At 45.9% G+C, this 22,001-nt stretch overlaps 1 protein-coding gene across 14 annotated transcripts in view; it reads left to right on the top strand.

Moving 5' to 3' along the window:
- The window catches only part of LOC137369959 (coiled-coil domain-containing protein 178), a 546,010-nt gene that overhangs the window by 9,243 nt on the left and 514,766 nt on the right, over positions 1 to 22,001 (top strand). For 9 of the 14 annotated variants that reach the window (XM_068031773.1, XM_068031776.1, XM_068031774.1 and 6 more), the window contains exons 3-6: positions 468 to 534; positions 5,113 to 5,252; positions 6,964 to 7,037; positions 9,831 to 9,928. In XM_068031773.1, the coding sequence (XP_067887874.1) occupies positions 468 to 534; positions 5,113 to 5,252; positions 6,964 to 7,037; positions 9,831 to 9,928 (379 nt within the window). The remainder of the gene's footprint in view (positions 1 to 467; positions 535 to 5,112; positions 5,253 to 6,963; positions 7,038 to 9,830; positions 9,929 to 22,001) is intronic. The other 5 variants (XM_068031766.1, XM_068031765.1, XM_068031767.1 and 2 more) reach the window with 2 other exon arrangements.

The following is a 22,001-nucleotide window of genomic DNA, read 5'->3' as shown; positions in this document are numbered from 1 at the left end:
AGTTGAGCTACTTCAGTAAAACAAAGGGTGGCTACTAGACAACAATGGTTAGCTGCTGACGACATGGCTGATGACTTCCGTACACAACCCATGCACACGTGTGCAGCATTCTTACAATGAAAGCCATACAGCCACATGGAATGAGATAGCGCAGACTGTTGACCTGCTGAGCAAATGCTTCTGCTGCTTGGACCGCTCTAGAGGAGCCCTGCAGTACTTGGCAGAGTGGGTGTCAAGGTTCATGGTGGTCTGCTGCATGTGGCACAACCTGGCAATTATGAGGGGACAGACCTTGGCATCAGCTATACAGCACGCATTTCAAGAGGAAGAGGAAGGGAGGAGGCAACCTAGGCAGCCCTTTCAGGGAAGGCTGTCTGAAGAACTCATTCATGTACAATATCAGTAATCGCAACCCCAATTCTCCATTCACCAACAGTCCCTCACCTTTCTTCTCATTAACTCCTCAGATACTGAAGCAGCCCGTGTCCAGATGCAGCAAGACCTGGACAACATCCAGGCTTGGGCTGATAAGTGGTAAGTAACATTTGCGCTACACAAGTGCCAGGTAATAACCATCTCCCCTTGATGTTTAATGGCATTACCATCGCTGAATCCCCCACTATTAACATCCTGGGGGTTACTGTTGACCAGAAACTGAACTGGACCAGCCACAAAACTATTGTGGCTACAAGAGCAGGTCAGAGGCTGGGAATCCTGTAGTGAGTAACCCGCCTCCTGTCTCCCCAATGCCTGTCCACCATCTACAAGGCGCAAGTCAGGAATGTGATGGAATATGCTCCACTTGCCTGGATGGGTGCAGCTCCAACAACGCTCAAGAAGCTCGACACCATCCAAGACAAAGCAGTCTGCTTGATTGGCACCCCATCCGCCACCTTCAACATTCACTCCCTCCACCATCAACGCACAGTGACAGCACTGTGTACCATCTACAAGATGCACTGCTGCAACTCACCAAGGCTCATTCGGCAGCACTTTCCAAACCTGCAACCTCTACCACCTCGAAGGACAAGGGCAGCAGATGCATGGGAACATCACCACCTGCAAGTTCCTCTCCGAGCCACACACCAGCCTGACATGGAACTATATCGCCATTCCTTCACTCAAAATCCTGGAACTCCCTTCCTAACAGCACTGGGTGTACCTTCATCCCAAGGACTGAAGCGGTTCAGGAAGACAGCTCATCACCACTTTCTCAAGGGCAATTAGGGATGGGCAATAAATGCTGGCCTATCCAGCGATACTGAGATCCCATGAGCGAATAAAAAAAATCATCACAGCATCTGCTTGGCCACAATACAAAAATAAAAGCTACCATAAAATAAACATTTCAAACCAAATCATGCCATATTCCATACAAAAGTCAACTAACCATTCCTGGGCAGCCCCTTAGTACCAGTCTTCCCTGTGACTTTGTCTGTCCAAAGTGCTGCCTCAGTGGCTGCAGTATAGCTGCTGAGTTTCAGTGGAGTGACTGCAGATGGCCTTGGAGGATGACCTTGAGCAGCTCTGGGCCCAGAATGCCTGACAGCAGACTACACAATCTTGGCATGGGTGGCAGCAGTCTGGGCTGACTGACTGAGACATGACAGCAAGAGCATTGGGAACATTGGAGCAGGAGTAGGCCATTCAGTCCATCAAGCCTGCTCTGCCATTCAGTGTGCTCATGGCTGATCATCCACTTCAATGCCTTTTTCCCCACACTATCCCCATATCCCTTTATGCCATTGGTATTTAGCAATCTGTCAATCTCTGCTTTAAACATAATGACTGAGCTTCCACAGCCCTCTGGGGTCGAGAGTTCCAAAGATTCACAACCCTCTGAGTATAGAAATTTCTCTTCATCTCCATTCTACGTGGCTTCCACCTTATTTTGAAATTATGTCCCGTGGCTGTAGACTCCCCAACCAGGGGAAACATCTTACCTGCATCTATCCTGTCTATACCCTTTAAGTATTTTGTAGATTTCAATGAGATCATCTCTCATTCTTCAAAACTCAAAGAGAATACAGGTCCAGTTTCCCCAATCTCTCTTCATAGGACAGTCCCTATGGACATTGGTGGAATGGCAGTGGTGGGTGGACAAATGAGTCTCCCTGAGAGAGGACAGCATGTTTATGTTTCAGAGCCACTGCCACATTCCCGGGGTGGCACTTCAGCAATCCTAGTAATCTGTTGGAAGACAGATTGCTGGATTGCTGTAACACCCTGCAAGCCCCTTTGCATACTAATCCACAGCCATAATGGCTGAGTATGTATGGCAGCTGACCTTGCATGACTTTGGGTGGCTACTGCCTGTGCTACAATGGAAATTCCAGCATTGGCCATTAGACGCTGCTTTGTTGGGTTCACAAGTGTGTTGGTGGAGTTGATTGACTACCACTTCCATGCTTGAAAGGATGGGCTCCAAGCTTTGCAAAGCCCTGAGGTAAGTTGGTGCTCGATTCCTCAATACTCCTTGTTAGTGACAGCAGGCTTTCTTTGAGCTTCCCAATACGCCAAGCATTTTGTTGTGCATATACATCAGCATTCTTCTGTAGGCTGCCCCATTGAAGTGCTGATCTGAGTATTCTTCAACGGAACCTGTGTGCGGCATCGTCCTCGGGCAAGCTGGTACCTGTGCTATCTTTGCCCTCTGCCCTGGCTGCAGGATTCTTGTGCCTCACGATGTGCAGATTCCCACCTCTATGCTATTCTCTTAATTATTTGCAGCGTCGGTATCAGAGCTCGTGGCTGCTTGTGTGAAATAGAACGACAGTGCATCTTCATCATCACTGTTTATTTGCTGTTCCTCCATCAGTCTTTTCTTCCTCTTTCACTTGCTCCTGCACACTGCTGGCCCAATTGCAGTTCTTCAGTATCTGACAGGTGAAAGGCACAAGGTAAGAATGTGGTTCAGGGAGAGGTGGGGGAAGTAAGTAATGCTTGCTTACACAATCTACAACATGTAAATCAGTAGAGTGGGATGTGAGGAGGTGGAATGTGAGAAGGAGGATTAGATATGAGGTTACTGTCATTTTTGATGGTTTCAGGCTCGCCGTTAGCCATGGCCTCAGCAATGGCCATTCCAATAATGGCCAGCACCATCTCCTCCATGGGGTGAAGACATGCAGATGTGCCTGTCCCCCTCCAGTGAGCTTCTGCTGCCTCTGGTTCTGTGCCACTTTGTTCTGCAAGAGAGAGGGAAGTATGCTAGTGAATTTTGTTTAATCTTTTTGGATAATGTGGTTAAGTAGCTGCCAATGTGTACAAGCTGTGAGATGTAGGTGTGAGCCTTGCAGCAATGCTCAATGTGTGAAAATGCAATGGAACATATAGATGCCAGGTATGAGACATGATTAAAACAGATTGTTGGTAGGTGAGAGATGGGCTTGTGGTGACTTGAGCAGAGTCTGAGGCTAGTGGTGCTGTTGGTTGGATATGGCATTTGAAGTCCCATTCAATGACCTTGACCATTCTTGTGAGCTCATTGAACATCTTGCAGCACTGCATTCAGATCACAGAACTGCAGGGCTTGACGCCTGGCATTGATCTCCAAGGCTATCTGCTCCCACTGCCTTTGGAGCATGTATCTAGAAGCCTTCCTGGTATTCTGCGGATACAGGATATCTCTCCTTTGCACCTCCTCCAGTGCAACATCCGAAAACCTTGGAGCCCGCTCTCTCCCATGTTGCGCAATGTTTCCTACGTCAGAGTTACCTCCTGTATGACTGCCAAAACCTGCTCCAGCCACAATACACCTGCCCTTTAAGAGGTGCAGCTAGCTTTGAGCAGTGCCTGCTAGCTTTAAGCGGTGCTAGCCATCCACGATATTGACTCCCTGCTGATGCATCCAGCCAATCAACAGCACGGTTAGCGCTGGCTAGATGCTGAAATAATTGAAATGAGTAAGCAACATGAAGTTGGTGTGCAGCTTGCATTGCAATCAATGGGGCATGAATTAACCGCACATCACAATTCCCATGCCTGTTTTCGAGGGCTATCAAATTGAACTCCCATGGTGTCCAACCATGGTATGTTGGCGACAAGCTATAATTTTCAAAGCCTTTTCTGTACAGCATGCCTATTTTTATTGTCTTAGTCTTGTTTAAACTAAAAATTGTTGGGTTTAACGTAAGTATACCTTCAAGCACTTGATAATTCATGTTATAGTATATTGTATAACGGGGATATCCAAATTACAGTGTAGGCTGTCTCCAACCTACAGTACAGTGCCTCACTCCCCTTCCCTGACTTCTATCTGCTGTTCCGAGCAATTGAATTCAGGTGCGCATTGTGAGCTGGAAGGGGATATGAGGAAGAGAAGGAGGCCAAAATATCAGAAGGATGCAAAAAGTTTAAGAAACCTGGGATCATCCTCAGCAAGTTCTCAATGAAGAGGACTAGTACTAGTATATAAAATTCAATAGAAGTATAGCATACTATACTTAAGAATAATTTGAATACAATATAGCACAGAAACAGGCTATTTTGACCGAACCAGCCCATCCCAGTGTTAATGCTCCGCTTGAGCCTCCTCCCATCCCTCTTCATCGAACCATATCAGTATAACCCTCCATTCCCTTCTCCCTCATATGCTTATTGAGCTTCTCCTTAAATGCATCTATACCATTTGCCTCAACTACTTCCTGTGGTAGCGAGTTCCACATTCTCACTACTTTCTGGGTAAAGTTTCTTCAGAATTCCCTGTTTGATTTCTTGGTGACTTTTTATATTGATGACCTCTAGTTTTGCGCTTCCCCACAAGTAGGAACACACTATCTGTGCTTACTCTATCAAAACCTTTCAGAATTTTAAAGACCTCTATTTGTTCACACCCTCGGCCTTTTTTACATACGAAAGAGACTCTGTCTGTTCATCCTTTCATAATGGGTATAATCTTGTGGTTCTAGTATCATCCTTGTAAATCTTCTTTTCCAATTGCTGTTTGCCTATTGGCTCATGTATAAAACAAGAAAAGAAATGTCTCACAAAGACACAAAGATAAAGTGTCGGCCCTCCTAGTACAAAATACATGCTCATCAATTTTGAGATTAGAAAGAACAAAGGCTATATTTCATTATGGACATTAATTTTGCTTTTCTCCCCACCAAGAGATGACCGAAGGTTCATGCCATCTTGGTTCCTCTGCATACCATAATTGTGATTTTGTGAAAATTTCATCACCATTTGTCTGCAAAGTGATTCGCCATATCCGTGAATTGGAAGCAAAGACTGAACTGTGGTTCAGACAGGTATGACTTGGAGAAACATATTACTGAGCTTAGAATATTTTGGAGATTTTTTTTTTTTATTTCCAAAATATACTTTATTCATAAAAATCTGTAAAAATTACATTGCCAAACAGTTTCCAAACAGCACCAAAAAATACAAACATTGCAAGGGAGATCAGTTTCCTTCAATACTGTCATGAGTTTCTTCCCAACCCTTCCGTTTCACAATTGTCATGTCAATTACAGTTTTACATTTACAGCAATTGAGAATATTAACGATACAGTTCGAGGGGTTTCCCATGGATCCAGCCCCTCAGTCCAGCTTGGTGGGGGAACCTTACACTGTGGTCTTTCCCCATTGAGCCTTTGCTGCGGCTGCCCCAAGCTTTAGTGCGTCCCTCAGCACGTAGTCCTGGACCTTGGAATGTGCCAGTCTGCAACATTCGGTGGTGGACAACTCTTTGCGCTGGAAGACCAGCAAGTTTCGGGCAGACCAAAGGGCGTCTTTCACTGAATTGATAGTCCTCCAGCAGCAGTTGATGTTTGTCTCGGTGTGCGTCCCTGGGAACAGCCCGTAGAGCACAGACTCCTGTGTTACAGAGCTGTTTGGGATGAACCTTGACAAAAACCACTGCATCTCTTTCCACACCTGCTTTGCAAAGGCACATTCCAGGAGGAGGTGGGCGGCCGTCTCTTCCCCACCACAGCCAACGTGGGGGCACTGTGCGGAGGGGGCGAGACTTCAGGTGTGCATGAAGGATCTGACGGGGAGGGCCCTTCTCACCACCAGCCAAGCTACGTCTTGGTGCTTGTTTGAAAGTTCTGGTGATGAGGCATTCCGCCAAATGACTTTGACGGTCTGCTCGGGGAACCATCCGACAGGATCCACCGTTTCCTTTTCCCGTAGGGCCTTGAGGACATTCCGTGCAGCCCACTGCCTGATGGACCGGTGGTCAAAGGTGTTTTCCCGCAGAAACTGCTCCACGAAGGATAGGTGGTACGGCACCGCCCAACTGCACGGAGCGTTCCGCGGCAATGTGACCAGGCCCATCCTTCGCAACACCGGGGACAGATAGAACCTCAGCACGTAGTAACACTTGGAGTTTGCGTACTGGGGATCTACACACAGCTTGATGCAGCCGCACACGAAGGTGGTCATCAGGATGAGGGCCACGTTGGGTACATTTTTCCTGCCCTTGTCCAGAGATTTGAACATCGTGTCCCTCCGGACCCGGTCCGATCTGATGTGAATTATTTTTCAGTAAGGTTACAGCCTGTATTGCTGTGCACTGATGATTAATACCCTTGCATGTTACCACCTTATGGTGAGAGGTCGTTGTGGCCCTTCATGGCATATCCCTCATCCCAAGGAAGGCAGTGCAGAACCAATTTCAATGACCTGACTATGGCAACTAAGGTAAACTTACTCCACCCCATTTCTCTTGAAAGCACTTTAAGTGAGATCAACATGGGCTGGAAATTGAAGCACAAGCTGTAAATTAAACTTGGGAATCTTCTCGTGTATGGCAGCTACAAACATTGCCATGTTTCATAAATATCCAGAATATCTGCTAAAATAGTCAGACTACAGCCAGCTGAAGGCTCAAACCAGAATTTCTAATTGGTGATTGTCTTGGCTATGGTAATGGTCAACGTTGTGTAAAATCATAAATATTCTCTGTATTGACTATTTTCACCTGAAACTTGACTTTTATTAAACCTTTTCTGATAGTTTACAGCATCTGTACACTCAGAAACCCAAGAAATAAGTCAGTCTTCAGAAAATGCAAATGGGAATGCTGAAAGGTGAGAACGTTAGATAAGTGATATTTTATTGTTTAGAAGCAAGGTGCTTTTCTTGAAATACCTCATGAAAGAATGTTTCATTCTAGTTTGATTCTTTTTTTCTCCCAATCCCAAGGACAGGTTGGAAGTTGTACTTTTAAAGTTTCTGTATCTTAAAACTTCCATTATACTTGTGCTTCACAGGAGTGTTAACAAACAAAATTTGATACCGAGCCACATAACGAGATATTGGGACAAAAGCTTGGTCAAAGATATAGGTTTCAGGAGCGTCTGAAATGAAGAAAGAGAGGTAAAGAGGCAGAGAGGTATTCGGGAGGGAATTCTCAGCTTAGGCACGGCTGCCAATGGTGGAGCGATTAAAATCGGAGGTGCTCAAGAGGCCAGAATTGTAGTTGCTCAGGTATCTTGGAGCGTTGTAGGGGTGGAGGTGATTACAGAAATGGGGACGGACAACATGGAGGCATTTGAAAACAAGGATGAAAATGTTTAAATTTGAGGCGTTGCCAGACCAGGAACCAGTGTAATAAAAGCAAAATACTGCGGATGCTGGAAATCTGAAATAAAAACAAGAAATGCTGGAAATACTCAGCAGGTCTGGCAGCATCTGTGGAGAGAGAAGCAGAGTTAACGTTTCAGGTCAGTGACCCTTCTACGGAACTGACCTGAAACGTTAACTCTGCTTCTCTCTCCACAGATGCTGCCAGACCTGCTGAGTATTTCCAGCATTTCTTGTTTTTATTTCAGGAGCCAGTTAGTTCAGTGAGCACAGGAGTGATGGGTGAACAGGACTTGGTGTGATTTATGACACTGACAGCAGAGTTTTGGATGACCTAATTTACGAAGGGTGCAAGTTGGGAGGCTGGCCAAGCGTGTGTCGGAATACTCTAGTCGAGAGATGACAAAGGCATGGCTGAGGGTTTCAGCAGCAGGTAAGCTGAGGCAGGTATGCAGTTGGATAGTGCTAAGGAGTTGGAAATGGGTGGTCTTAGCGATGGTGTGGATATGTGGTCAGAAACTCATCTCTGGGTCAAATGTGAGACCAAAATAACAAACAATCTGGTTCAGCCTCAGCCAGTTGCCAGGGAGAGGGATGGAGTTGGTGACTAGGGAATGAAGTTTGTAGCAGAGACAAAAGACAATAGCTGCAGTCTTCACAATATTTTATTGGAGGAAGATTCTGCTGATCCAGCACTGGATGTTGGGCAAGCAATGTGGCAATTTAGGAGAGTGGTGGTAAGGTACAGCGGGATGTCCTCAGTGTACATGTGGAAACTGATGCTATGTTTTCGGATGATGCCCCCTAAGGGCAGCATGTAGATGAGAAACAGGAATCACTTAAAATATACTTACATTCAGTTTCACATTCAAATCAAGTGTAAGATATAGTACTATGGAAAATAAAGATAACTACATTATGGTTCACAGCTGCTTTGTCTGGTAGTACTAAGATACTTTGAATGGATTGAATTTGTTCAACTGTATTTCAGGGGCTGAGGCAGAAATGTGATGTATTTTCACTTTTTTTTATTCCTGGCCTGTGCTGAATTTGCAGAACTTACTTAGGGTTGCAGTAGGAACAGTACAATTGATATCCATTCCCCTGAGCTGAGAGTAAAATAACCCAGTTCCCATGCCTGATGTTTAAACTTTAGCCTTCACTGGGAAATGTGTGTTTATGGATGTCAGGTCAGGATGGGTTTCTGATGTTTTCCTTACTGTCTAGACTCATTCTTGAAGAATAGCCACTTGGTAAAGTACAGGTATACAACAAGTGCTGTGGAACCATACCACAGCATTAGGTCAGTGCCTTCATCAGTGGAGTGGAGAAAAAAAATGTTGTTTGCAGTTAATTTCAGTTGTGGTTGTATGCAAAGTTACAGATAAGAAATACGTATCAAGCTTGAAAATGTGAAAATATCACTTTTAACTTACTAATGTCATGTTCACGAAAGGAGCAGATATGGACTAAAGTGAACTGGAGCAATTATGAACTGTAAAAATGAACTGGTGAATTAGAGTCCATAAAATGGACACATTTTGCTGCAGACAAGATGGAGTAAGAGGTCAGTTGACAGCTCTTGTACTGCAAACACACATTGTGACTCATCATCACGTCTGGATTAGTTCTGGGAAGGCACATTGAAATGCTAAGCTGATAACATCTTTAAACCACCGTGGCAGAGCCTCCAAAGGTGACCTTGAAAACTTCCCCACCTGAGAAATTTTAACAAGATTGTTCACTGACTTTGACTGCGTCTTAAACAAAGGAATATGCAATATTTCAGTGAACCAAGACAAGGATCATCAGGCCTGCAACGCAGTTAAAAATTCCTCCTGGTGAACCAAAAAAGCTTCAAAGTGAACTCTTTTTATAACAATTGGATTTAAATGCATGCTATCCTCTAATCTCTCTATTTTCTTGTGTGTGTGCATGTGTGCTTTTGTGAGTGGATGAGGTTGCAAACATTTTCAGGTATTGTTCAATAAATAGCTATCTTTCTTTTTAAACCTATGAAAAAACCTGTTGTTTGTCTGTTTATTTGACCCTTAAAACACTATTTAAAAAAAAACTATCTGCAGTCAATTGAGATGTCACCCACATCATTTCCCACCTGTCCATAACACTAATATCTTAATATGACAAACGTCCCAAATGTAAATGATTTTCCATTTAAGGCTTGCATTTTAAAAGGGTTGTATAAAATTACAGTTCATATTTGACTGTGATAATGTAGTCAAGTGTTAGCTACAGTGTTTGTGTAACAAATTCTGATCTAATTCTGTTTTTTGTAGATATGTAACACCAGCTAAAAATAAAACTATGCAAACACTTTCCAGCGACCAAACTTCTCCTAACCTTTGTGTTAAAGGTTTTGGACTTGATGGAACAGGTATGACTTTATTATAAAAAGTTACAGAATATGCTTGTGTAAGGATTAAGTCGAAGGAACAATTACAAAATACTCCTTTAAATTAAAAAACAAATATAACGATGTCTTGGTTTATATATTAGATGTAATTATATATGTTTGGAGCAACAGTTGTATTAATGATAACAAACAGAAGAAAACAATCTTGGGTTTTCTATCAAAATCATGGGCTGCAAAATTCGTTTAGGCACGATGGGTGTTGTTTTGTATTAGTGGCAGCCATGCTGCACACACACATTTATCTGTGACAGATGCCATTTTGGTGAGGATATTAGCATGGGCATTAGGAGTGTGCACCAGCAGATTGCAATGCCAGTCAGTGCGTAACGCATATTTGATACCAGCGCTGCCATTTTCAACCTCGCCACTCCAGCTGTGCCTATTTGAGACAGAGCATTAGCTGAAAATGCATTCAGCAGCAAGATGGACCCCCCCCCCCCCCCACCCATTGCTATTTAAAGGGATCATCAACTATTTTCAGCTTAATTGCTGATTGCTTTCCACTGGCTCTGTCTGAGATTGTAGAAGTGCTGTGAGTTTTCTACTGCCGGTAAAATCGGTCAGACCACGTGTTTTAAGTCCAGGGATGCTGTAGTTACCATAGCCCTTGGCCTGAAGCATGAGAGGGAGATTGAGCAGAGGCAGCACAAAAGAGAACAAGCTGCTCGTAGGGAGAGGAGGAGTATTGAGAACAGCTCTCAGCAGGAGGCCTTATCCACCTAGGGTCTTCGCCTCTTTTACAAAGGAAATGCACACTGAAATCTACTACCTCAGGTAGACTTGCAGTCTCAGAGCAGGGTAAGGGCAGCACTGCCAATGGCAATGAAGGTGACTGTGGCTATGAATTTCTTTGCATCAGGAACATCTTAAATCTCCCAGTTTGTTGTCCACTGTTGCAAAAGGGAAGTGCTTTCTCTGACCAGAGAGAAGCAAGTGGAGCATGCACATGGCTTTGCTAGGTTAGCAGGCTTCCCTATGGTGCAGGGTGCCATTGACTGTATATATTTGGCTTTGTAAGTGCCTCATCTAAATGCAGAAATGTCCTGCAACTGCAAAAGGTTTCACTCCCTGAATGTACAGTTGGTGTTCAGCCATGTTCAGCACATCATGCAGGATCTTGGAGGAAAGTATAAGTGGTCTGATTAGCAAGTTTGCAGACGATACTAAGATTGGTGGAGTAGCAGATAGTGAAGGGGACTGTCAGAGAATACAGCAGAATATAGATAGATTGGAGAGTTGGGCAGAGAAATGGCAGATGGAGTTCAATCAGGGCAAATGCGAGGTGATGCATTTTGGAAGATCCAATTCAAGAGTGAACTATACAGTAAATGGAAAAGTCCTGGGGAAAGTTGATGTACAAAGAGATTTGGGTGTTCAGGTCCATTGTTCCCTGAAGGTGGCAACGCAGGTAAATAGAGTGGTCAAGAAGGCATACGGCATGCTTTCCTTCATCGGACGGGGTATTGAGTACAAGAGTTGGCAGGTCATGTTACAGTTGTATAGGACTTTGGTTCGGCCACATTTGGAATACTGCGTGCAGTTCTGGTCGCCACATTACCAAAAGGATGTGGATGCTTTGGAGAGGGTGCAGAGGAGGTTCACCAGGATGTTGCCAGGTATGGAGGGCGCTAGCTATGAAGAGAGGTTGAGTATTTAGGATTATTTTCATTAGAAAGGCAGAGGTTGAGGGGGGACCTGATTGAGGTGTACAAAATCATGAGAGGTATAGACAGGGTGGATAGCAAGAAGCTTTTTCCCAGAGTGGGGGATTCAAATACTAGGGGTCACAAGTTCAAAGTGAGAGGGGAAAAGTTTAGGGGGGGATATGCGTGGAAAGTTCTTTACGCAGAGGATGGGGGGTGCCTGGAACGCGTTGCCAGCGGAGGTGGTAGATGCGAACACGATAGCGTCTTTTAAGATGTATCTAGATAGATACATGAATGGGCAGGAAGCAAAGAGATACAGACCCTTAGAAAATAGGCGACATGTTTAGGTAGAGGATCTGGATCGGCGCAGGCTTGGAAGGCCGAAGGGCCTGTTCCTATGCTGTAATTTTCTTTGTTCTTTGTATGCTCATTATCCTGGCAGTAGTCATGATGCCTTTGTTCTGCACCAGTCCACTGTTCCCTCAGGACTTGAGCCACCTCGTCAAACCAGATGGTGGCCTCTGGGCAACAAGCCACATCTGCTTACCAATTGGCTCATGACTCCGGTGTGCAATTCAACGCAGGCAGCATGTGTATGAGAGCCATGCTGCTGCACGAAACACCATCAAGCAGATCATTGGGGAACTCGAACAATGGTTCCACTACCTGGACCACTCTGGAGAAGCTCTGTAGTATTTGCCGAGCGTGTCTGCTGATTTGTTGTGTTCAACTGTATCTTGCACAACCTCGCCATCCAGAGGGCACAGCCCTCGCCACCAGGGATACAGTGAGCAGCTCTGGAGCAGGGGGAGGAAGTGGAGGAGCAGGGGCAAGAGAGTAGGCAACCAACACATCCCCTTTCTGACCGGGCTGCTGTAATCACCTCAGCAACAATGATTCCAGTGAACACAGCCCCAAATCTCCATTCTACAGTAGGCATGCACCTTACCTTCCCTTTGTCACTGTTCATCACAGCATGTGCCTTTGCCTGTTGTCATGCTGCTATGCAGTGCTACCCCTGTGGCTGGTGGAAGGCTCCATAGCAATCCTTGTAATCTGTTGGAGGACAGTTTGCTGGACTGTTGTGAGACTATGCAAACCCATTTGAGCACTGGTATCTGCAGCCAAGCTGGCAGCAGTCTGAACCTGCATTGCAACAAGCTGCACTTGCATGGCAACAAGTTGAGACCTCAGTGTGAGCTTCCACTGCTGCACTCAGATGTTGGATGGTTTCCACTTAAGTTGCAATGCAGGCTGAGACATCATCCATCAGGCTCTGCATCATGGATCGGTCTGCGAGTGTTTTCATGACGTTGGCCACCACTTCCATACTGGAAAGGATCAGCTCGAAGCTCTGAAAATCCCGATGCCAAGTTCGTTCAGTCCCCTCTATGCTCCTTGGCAAAATGTTCAGCAAAAATACATTCCATTAAAAAACAAAAACTCAGTGAGAAAGATCCATCTGCAGCTTCCTCGAGAAGTTAAGGATAGTATTACATTAAAAGAAGAGGCCAGGAACCTGCCCAATCCATTAACAATTAAGATTGTTAATGAATTCACTGAGAGCTCGTTGATGGCCCTGTTTAAATTTTATCAGAGGTGCTCAGGCTGCATGCTGGGTCTGGGTCAGACCAAGTGCATGGAATTGGATACACAGCGGGGAACCAGTCGTGGCTGCCCCAGGGAATTTGATGGGCCCCATGAGAGGGAGAATGGCGCAGAGGGTGACCCGGCCATTGTCACAGGCGAGTGGTTAGTAAGTGCTGAGGCAGTGGAGGGGTTCGTCACCCTGCTGGCATTGCAGGGCTATAAGATGAGGGAGCAAGGCATCCAAACACAATTTCGGGGTGTGGGGGGGGCACCTGAGCAAAAGGAAGACAGCAGCTGGCAGTGGGGGCACAACCTTCAGATTTTGGGTCCAGTGGCGATGAGGGGCAACATCCTCCACAGGAAGGGCAGAGCTCCGAGCATCAGGTGAGCAGAGAAGAGGGATGAGGTGCAGGTAGGCATTGGAGGCCTTACCCTCAGGAAAGGATCTATCGGTGAAGAAGGAGCTACCTTGAGATGATCGAAACCCGGTTCTGCAGGAGACTGCAGCTCTCCAGGCAGATGGTCATAGAGATCTGTGCCTTCGTCGTTGAAGACCTCACACCTCGCAGCACTGTTATCAATGCCGTCAGTAGCCGTCAAAGTCACTGTGACCTTGAACTTCTTCACCACTGGCTCCTTCCAAAGATCAACTGCAGACCTTGGTGGCATCTAACAAATGGCTGCACACCACTTGCAGGTCGCTGATGCTCTATTTGTCAGAGCTGGACAGTACATTCAATTCCAGACAGACATGGCCTCGCTGGCACAGAGGGAAGTGGGTTTTGCCTCCATTGCTGGATTCCTGCAGGTGTGGCCCTCAAGGCACCTAATGACAGGCCAGTGAGATTCATCAACAGGAAGAGCTTCCACTCCCTCAACGTCCAGCTGGGCTGCAACTACAACAAGAGCTGCTTCTGTATGTGTGTGCTTGCTTTCCTGGCGACAGTCGTGACTCCTTCAACCTCCGCCAGTCCAGGCTGCCATAGCTCTTCACTCCACTGCTCAAACTCCATGGACAGATTCTAGGGGTCAAGGGATATCCCTTGAAGGGATGGCTACTCACCCCTCTGAGAACCCAAGACAGAGGTACAGAGGCGCTACAGCCGAAGCCATTTGCTCACTAGGACCATCATAGTGCAGGCCATCAGACTTCTGACAATAGGTTTCCGGTTCTTGGACCGGTCGGCTAGCTCCCTGCAATACACTCCTGCAAGGGTCTCGTTCATTGTGGCGGTCTGCTGCGCTCTCTGTAATATGGCCCTCCAGAAGAGGGTGAGGCCCTGGAACAAGACAGCTCATCAGAGGAAGAGAAGGAGTAGGAGGAAGAGGAGGCAGAGAAGGAAGATCCAGAACACAGACGTATCCCAGTGTGGGGCTTGAGGATCTCTTCAGGATGCCATTAATGTCAGGGATAATTCGATTTAGGCTCATTTGAACTGAGCCCCTCTGACCCAGGATGAACGGCATGGTCTAGAACTCACTGAGCTGCCTGTGAGAACACTTCCATTGACGACGCAGCCTGGAATATGTAAACTCTTACCGTCAATGAAGGATGCACATCTGCCCAGAAGTTTCATTATCACTGTTCATGGACGCTTCCTCCCCTTCACCAATTGATCCCTCCTTTTTTGTCCTGCCATTGCTAAAAAGATCACATGCCTGGCTTTATGTGTTGATATTTACATGGTGCTCATGAAGATAGACAGTGCGCAGTTACCGGTAAAAGAAACCCCAGTGTTCCACTCTGTGCTGTGCCCAAGGTTTCTGCTCTCAGCTACTTCCCCTTGTGGCCTAGGAGTCGGTGGAGGCAGCCTGCTTACTTGTCTCTGCCTATGGCTGAGATGCATGGAGGTGCCGGGTACGGCACTGTAATGGCCGCTGCTGTGTGCATAAATCGGGCCTGCTCTTTTTTTTCATTCCTGCCTCCATTCTCACCCCCGTGGCCGCTAATTGGCCGCCAAACCTTCAAGCCAATTAAGAGGCTGGCCCCATGATACTTGGGGCCTGTGACTGTTTCCCCCGCGGGTGGGGTCAGGACCCAGAAATGGTCCGTTTCCCAGCCCTGGAAACAAAATCCAGCCCTTTGTGTATCTCTTCACAGTAGAAGACACAAATTATGTCCAAAAATAGAGGGTAAAATTCCTTAGATTCTAGAATGGTAACAGCAGATTGGAAGTTAGTAAAGGTAACACCTCTATTCAAGAAAGGAGGAAGAGAGAAAACTGGGAACTACAGGTCAGTTAGCCTGACATCAGTTATCAGGCAAATTCTGGAATCTATTCATTAAGGAAATCTTAACAATGCACTTTGAAAATCATAGTTTGATCAGACAGCGTCAACATGGTTTTACGAAAGGGAAATCCTGTTTGCCAAATTTATTAGAGCTTTTTGAGGATGTAACTGGTAGGGTAGATAAAGGGGAGCAAGTAGATGTAGTATACTTGGATTTCCAAAAGGCTTTCAATAAGGTGCCACACAGAAGATTAATATGCAAGTTAAGGGCTCATTGAATTTGGGGTTATTGGAGCACGGATGAAGGATTGGTTAATGAACAGGAAGCAGAGAGTAGAGATAGGTGTCTGTCTCCTTCCAATTTAGTCTGGGGTGGGGAAGGCCAACAACAGCCTGCCCGCCCCAGGCTAGTTGAGGCCTTTAAGTAGTCAATTAATGACCTCTTCCTGACTTTGCTGCGGGGAGACACTGCCAGGGTTAACCTGGCGGCCCCCTAGCAGAGTCAGGAGTGGGGGCTCCCTCTTTTGGGGGCCTTCCAGGACCCCAGATGGTCCCGCCAGTGGCAATTGCCGCCGCCCCCCCCCCCCTCCTTCGGGTAGACCCATCCCTCCACATTCACTAATCCACTCCCCCGTCCCATCGCCGGTGCCTGCCTGAATGGTGACCTCGACCCCATTTACCTCTCCTGGGGTCCCAAAGGACCTCCTGCAGTATTGGCAGTTGCCACGGCTCCCAGTGGCACTGTCGGTACTGCAGAGCTGCCAGCCTTCCAATTGGCTGGCAGCTCTTGGAAGTGGAAGTTCGTCCCTTAAAGGGACAGTGTCCCTGACGGCAGGCAGTTAATGGCCTGCCTGCTGTTAAATGGCTTCAGGGGTCTGACGAGGGCCAACCTTCTGGCCCACTGCCAGGACTCCTGTCGTCACAAAAAAATTCAGCCATAGACCAATTAGCGTGTGGAAAATAAGATGGCAGATGTAGTATAATGTGGGGAAGTGTGAGGTTATTCACTTTAGTACTAAGGATAGAAGAGCAGAATATTTTTTAAGAGGTGTGAAACTTATAAATGTTGATGTTTAGAGGGATTTGGGTGTGCTCAGGAACACAAAGTTACATGCAGGTACAGCAAGTGATTAGGAAGGCAAATGACATGACCTTTATTGCAAGAGGATTGGAGTACAAGAATAAGGAAATCTTGCTACAATTGTACAGAGCTTCGGTGAGACCACAGCTTGAGTACTGTGCACAGTTTTGGCCTCCATATTTAAGGAAGGATATACTTGCCTGAGAGGGAGGTGGTACAATGAGTGTTCACTAGATTGGTCTCTGAAGTTGGAGGTGATCTCATTGGAACATACAGGACTCTGAAGGGGCTTGACAGGGTAGTCACTGGGAGGTCGTTTTCCCTGGCTGGGGAATCTAGAACAGAGAGGCACAGTCTCGGGATGAGGGGGTCGATCATTTAGGACTGAGAATATAAAGACAGATAGTCAGAGTTTCTATAGATATTTAAAAAAGAAAAGAGTTAACAAAGTGAGCATTTGTCCTATAGAAAGTGAGTCTGGGGAATTAATAATGGATAATAAAGAGATGGCAGATGAATTGAACAGATATTTTGCATCGGTCTTTATTATTGAGGATACAAGTAACATCCCAGTATTAGTTGTAAGTCAGGAAATGGAAGGGAGGGAGGAACTCAAGAAAATTACAATCACCAGGGAAGTGGTACTGAAGAAATTGTTGGAGCTGCGGGCAGATAAGTCCCCGGATCCTGATGGACGTCATCCTAGGGTGTTAAAAGAAGTGGCTAATGAGATAGTTGATGTGTTAGTTTTCATTTTCCAAAATTCCCTAGATTCGGAGAAGGTTCTGTTAAAGACTGGAAAATAGTGGATGTAACTCCTTTATTCAAAAAGGGAGGGAGACTGAAAGCAGGAAACTACAGGCCAGTTAGCTTAACATCTGTCTTGGGTAAAATGTTAGAAGCTATTATGAAAGACATTATAGCAGGGCATTTAGAAAAAAATCACGGTAATCAGACAGTGCCAACATGGTTTTGTGAAGCGGAAATCATGTTTAATCTATTTATTGGAGTTTCTTGAGGGAGTTACATGTGCTGTGGATAAAGGTGGATGTATTGTACTTAGATTTCCAGAAGGTATTTGATAAGGTGCCACATCAAGGGTTATTGCAGAAAATAAAAGCTCATGGTGTAGGAGGTAACATATTGGCATGGATAGAAGATTGGCTAGCTAACAGGAAACAGAGAGTCGGCATAAATGGGTCATTTTCTGATTGGCAAGATGTAACGAGTGGTGTGCCACAGGGATCTGTGCTGGGGCCTCAACTTTTTACGATTTATATAAATGTTTAGTTTAGTTTAGAGATACAGCACTGAAACAGACCCTTCAGCCCACCGAGTCTGTGCCGACCATCAACCACCCATTTATACTAATCCTACACTAATCCCATATTCCTACCACATCCCCACCTGTCGCTATATTTCCCTACCACCTACCTATACTAGGGGCAATTTATAATGGCCAATTTGTCTACCAACCTGCAAGTCTTTTGGCTTGTGGGAGGAAACCGGAGCACCCGGAGAAAACCCACGCAGACACAGGGAGAACTTGCAAACTCCACACAGGCAGTACCCAGAATTGAACCCAGGTCGCTGGAGCTGTGAGGCTGCGGTGCTAACCACTGCGCCACTGTGCCGCCCACATCTAAATGTGTTAGATGAAGGGACCGAAGGTATGGTTGCTAGATTTGCTGATTACACAAAGATAGGTAGGAAAGTAACTTGTAAAGAGGACATAAGGAGGCTACAAAGGGATATAGATAGGTTAAGTGAGTGGGCAAAGACCTGGCAAATGGAGTATAATGTGGGTAAGTGGGAAATTGTCCACTTTGGCAGGAAGAATAAAAAAGAAGCATTATCTAAATGGTGAGAGATTGCAAAGCTCTGAGATGCAGAAGGATCTGGGTGTCCTAGTGCATGAATTGCAAAAGGTTAGTACACAGGTACAGCTCGCAATTAGGAAAGCTAATAGAATGTTATTGTTTTATTGCAAGGGGAATTGAATACAAAAGTAGGGAGGTTATGCTTCAGCTATACAGGGCATTGGTGAGACCACATCTGGAATACTGTGTACAGCACTGGTCTCCTTATTTAAGGAAGGATGTAAATGCAATGGAGGCAGTTCAGAAAGGTTTACTGGACTAATGCCTGGAATGGGCAGGCTGTCTTACGAGGAAAGATTGGATAGGCTAGGCTTGTATTTGCTGGAATTTAGAAGATTAAGAGGCGACTTGATTGAAACATATAGGATCCTGAGGGGTCTTGACAGGGTGGATGCGGAAAGTATGTTTCCCTTACGGGAGAATCTAGAACTAGGGGTCACTGTTTAAAAATAAGGGGTCGCCCATTTAAGACAGAGATGAGGAGAAATTCTTTCTCTTAGAAGGTTGTGAGTCTTTGGAATTCTCTTCCCCAGAGGGTTGTGGATGCTCCATCGTTGTGTATATTTAAGGTTGAGATAGACAGATATTTGGTCTCAGGAAATCTAGGGATACGGGAAACGGGCAGGAATGTGGAGTTGAGGCACACGATCAACCACGATAGCATTGAATGGCAGAGCAGACGCGAGGCGCTGTATGGTTTACTCCTACTGCTATTTCTTATGTTCTTATTGTTCTGGCAGGCCTGCCAATGTACCAAGCATTTTGTTGTGCATGCCCAGCAGCCTTTATTCATACCTCCATCAGTGTCCTCATCCGAGTTCCATGCAGCAGAACTGTGTGTGACCTCGTCCTCCAGTGAACTAGTACTCATGCAATGTTTTCCCCTGCCCTGGCTGAGGGCCCCGTGTGCCTGGTGATGTACCACATGCAAATCCCACCTCTGCTCCCCTCTAAGGTACGTGCAGTGCCACTATCTGAGCTGGTGGCTGCATGTGTAAGATTGAGTTTCTTCATCATCCATCTCTTGTTCCTCTTGAACTTCATGGTCACAAATCAAAGTCTGATCAGGTGACAGTTTTTGGGTATCTGAAAGGAGAAAGGCACAAGTTAAGGTTTTGGTGAGGGAAGTGTGGGGGAAAGCAGGAGGTACCTGCTTACGCCATCTGCAGCTTGTATATCAGAAGAGATTGTGGGATGAAGGCTAAGTGGGATTTGAAGAAGGTCAATTAGGTGGGAACAGACCGTCATCTTTGATGTTTCATTCCCACTGCTGGCCACGGCCTCAGTTGTGGCTGCTCCAATGATGACAAGCACAGTCTCCTCCATCAGGATAATGATATGCAGCCCTACTTGACCCCTGCTGGTTAGGGGTTGCAATCTGCAGTTATGTGATATCTTGAGGAGAGATGAAACTGTGTTAGTATGATTATACAATGTGTTTGGGTTATTATGCCTGTCATAGTTGAATAGCTGGTAGTGTGTGCAGGCTGAGAGATGTGGGTATGAGTCTTGTCTGTGAGGATGAGGTGAGACTATGAATGTTAGGTATGAGTTGTGCATGATAGAGAATGTTGCTAGGTGAGTGAAGGGGTGCTGGTGAATTGAACAGTGTGTAAATCTAGTGGTTCATTTGTAAGGATTTGACATTTGAAGAATAATTTACTGGCCTTGACTGCATGTGTAAGGTCATTGAAATTTTTCCCTGTATTGCATCTGGGTCCTTGTTGCTACACTGCTTGTATTGATAGCAAAGGACAAAGAACAGTACAGCACAGGAACAGGCCATTCGGCCCTCCAAGCCTGCGCCGATCTTGATGCCTGCCTAAACTAAAACCTTCTGCACTTCCGGGGACCGTATCCCTCTATTCCCATCCTATTCATGTATTTGTCAAGATGCCTCTTAAACGTCATTATAGTACCTACTTCCACCATCTCCCCCGGCAGCAAGTTTTAGGCACTCACCACCCTCTGTGTAAAGATCTTGCCTCGCACTTCCCCTCTAAACTTTGCCCCTCTCACCTTAAACCTATGTCCCCTAGTAACTGACTCTTCCACCCTGGGAAAAAGCTTCTGACTATCCATTCTGTCCATGCCGCTCATAACTTTGTAAACCTCTAACATGTCACCCCTCCACCTCCGTCGTTCCAGTGAAAACAATCCGAGTTTATCCCACCTCTCCTCATAGCTAATGCCCTCCAGACCAGGCAACATCCTGGTAAACCTCCTCTGTACCCTCTCCAAAGCTTCCACGTCCTTCTGGTAGTGTGGCGACCAGAATTTCACACAATATTCTAAGTGTGGCCTAACTAAAGTTCTGTACAGCTGCAGCATGACTTGCCAATTTTTATACTTTATGCCCCGACCGATGAAGGCAAGCATGCCGTATGCCTTCTTGACTACCTTATCCACCTGCGTTGCCACTGTCGGTGACCTGTGGACCTGTACGCCCAGATCTCTCTGCCTGTCAATACTCCTAAGGGTTCTGCCATTTACTGTATACTTCCCACCTGCATTAGACCTTCCAAAATACATTACCTCACATTTGTCCGGATTAAACTCCATCTGCCATTTCTCCGCCCAAGTCTCCAACCGATCTATAATCCTGCTGTATCCTCTGACAATCCTGATCAATATCCGCAACTCCACCAACCTATGTGTTGTCCGCAAACTTACTAATCAGACCAGCTAGATTTTCCTCCAAATCATTTGTATATACTACAAAGAGCAAAGGTCCCAGCACTGATCCCTGCGGAACACCACTAGTCACATCCCTCCATTCAGAAAAGCACCCTTCCACTGCTACCCTCTGCGATGACTATCTGCTCCTACTGCCTTCTCATTGTCTCTGGAGGGACTGCTGGTCCCCTGTAGATAGTCTCCTCCTGTTCACTTTCTGCACCAAGGCCTCCAATCCTGCTCCAGAGAACCTTAGAGCACATTACTGCCCTCTGCGGCATTTTTAGTCTTCTTGCAGGTCAGACAGCTTAGCTATTTTCAACAGCAATAACAACTTGTGTTTTTATAGCACCTTTAATGGCTTTGCCAGAGCATTTGAGAACAAAATATGACACTGAGCCACATAAGGACATGTTAGAGCAGATCATCAAAAGCTTGGTTAAGGAGGTAGGTTTTAATGAGTATCTTAAAGGAAAAAAGCAAGGTAAAAGAGGCTTTAGGGAGGGAATTGCAGAGCTTCGTGCATAGATAGCTGAAGGCACGGCTACCAATGGTGAAGCAATTAAAATCAGGGGTGCACAAGAGGCTGGAATTAAAGGAGTGCAGGTATCTTGTAGGGCTGGAGGAGATTATAGAGGTAGGAAGGGGCGAGGCCATGGAGGGATTTGAAAACAAGGATGAGAACTTCAAAATCGAGGTGTTGTTTAATCAGAAACCAGTATAGGTCCCCAAGTACAGGGGTGATGGAACAACATTTGGTGCAAGTTAGGGTCATTAATCTTTGGAATTCTCTTCCTCAGAGAGCAGTGGAGGCTGGGTCAATTAAATATATTCCATGCTGAGTTAGACAGATTTTTGATCTACAAGGGAGACCAGGGTAATGGGAGGGCCAGTGGGAAAGTGGAATTAAGGCTATAATTGGATCAGCC

The sequence above is a fragment of the Heterodontus francisci genome, chromosome 5 (genome assembly GCF_036365525.1).
Source record: "Heterodontus francisci isolate sHetFra1 chromosome 5, sHetFra1.hap1, whole genome shotgun sequence".
NCBI classification, from domain to species: domain Eukaryota; kingdom Metazoa; phylum Chordata; class Chondrichthyes; order Heterodontiformes; family Heterodontidae; genus Heterodontus; species Heterodontus francisci.
This window is presented reverse-complemented; position numbering and strand designations above follow the sequence as displayed.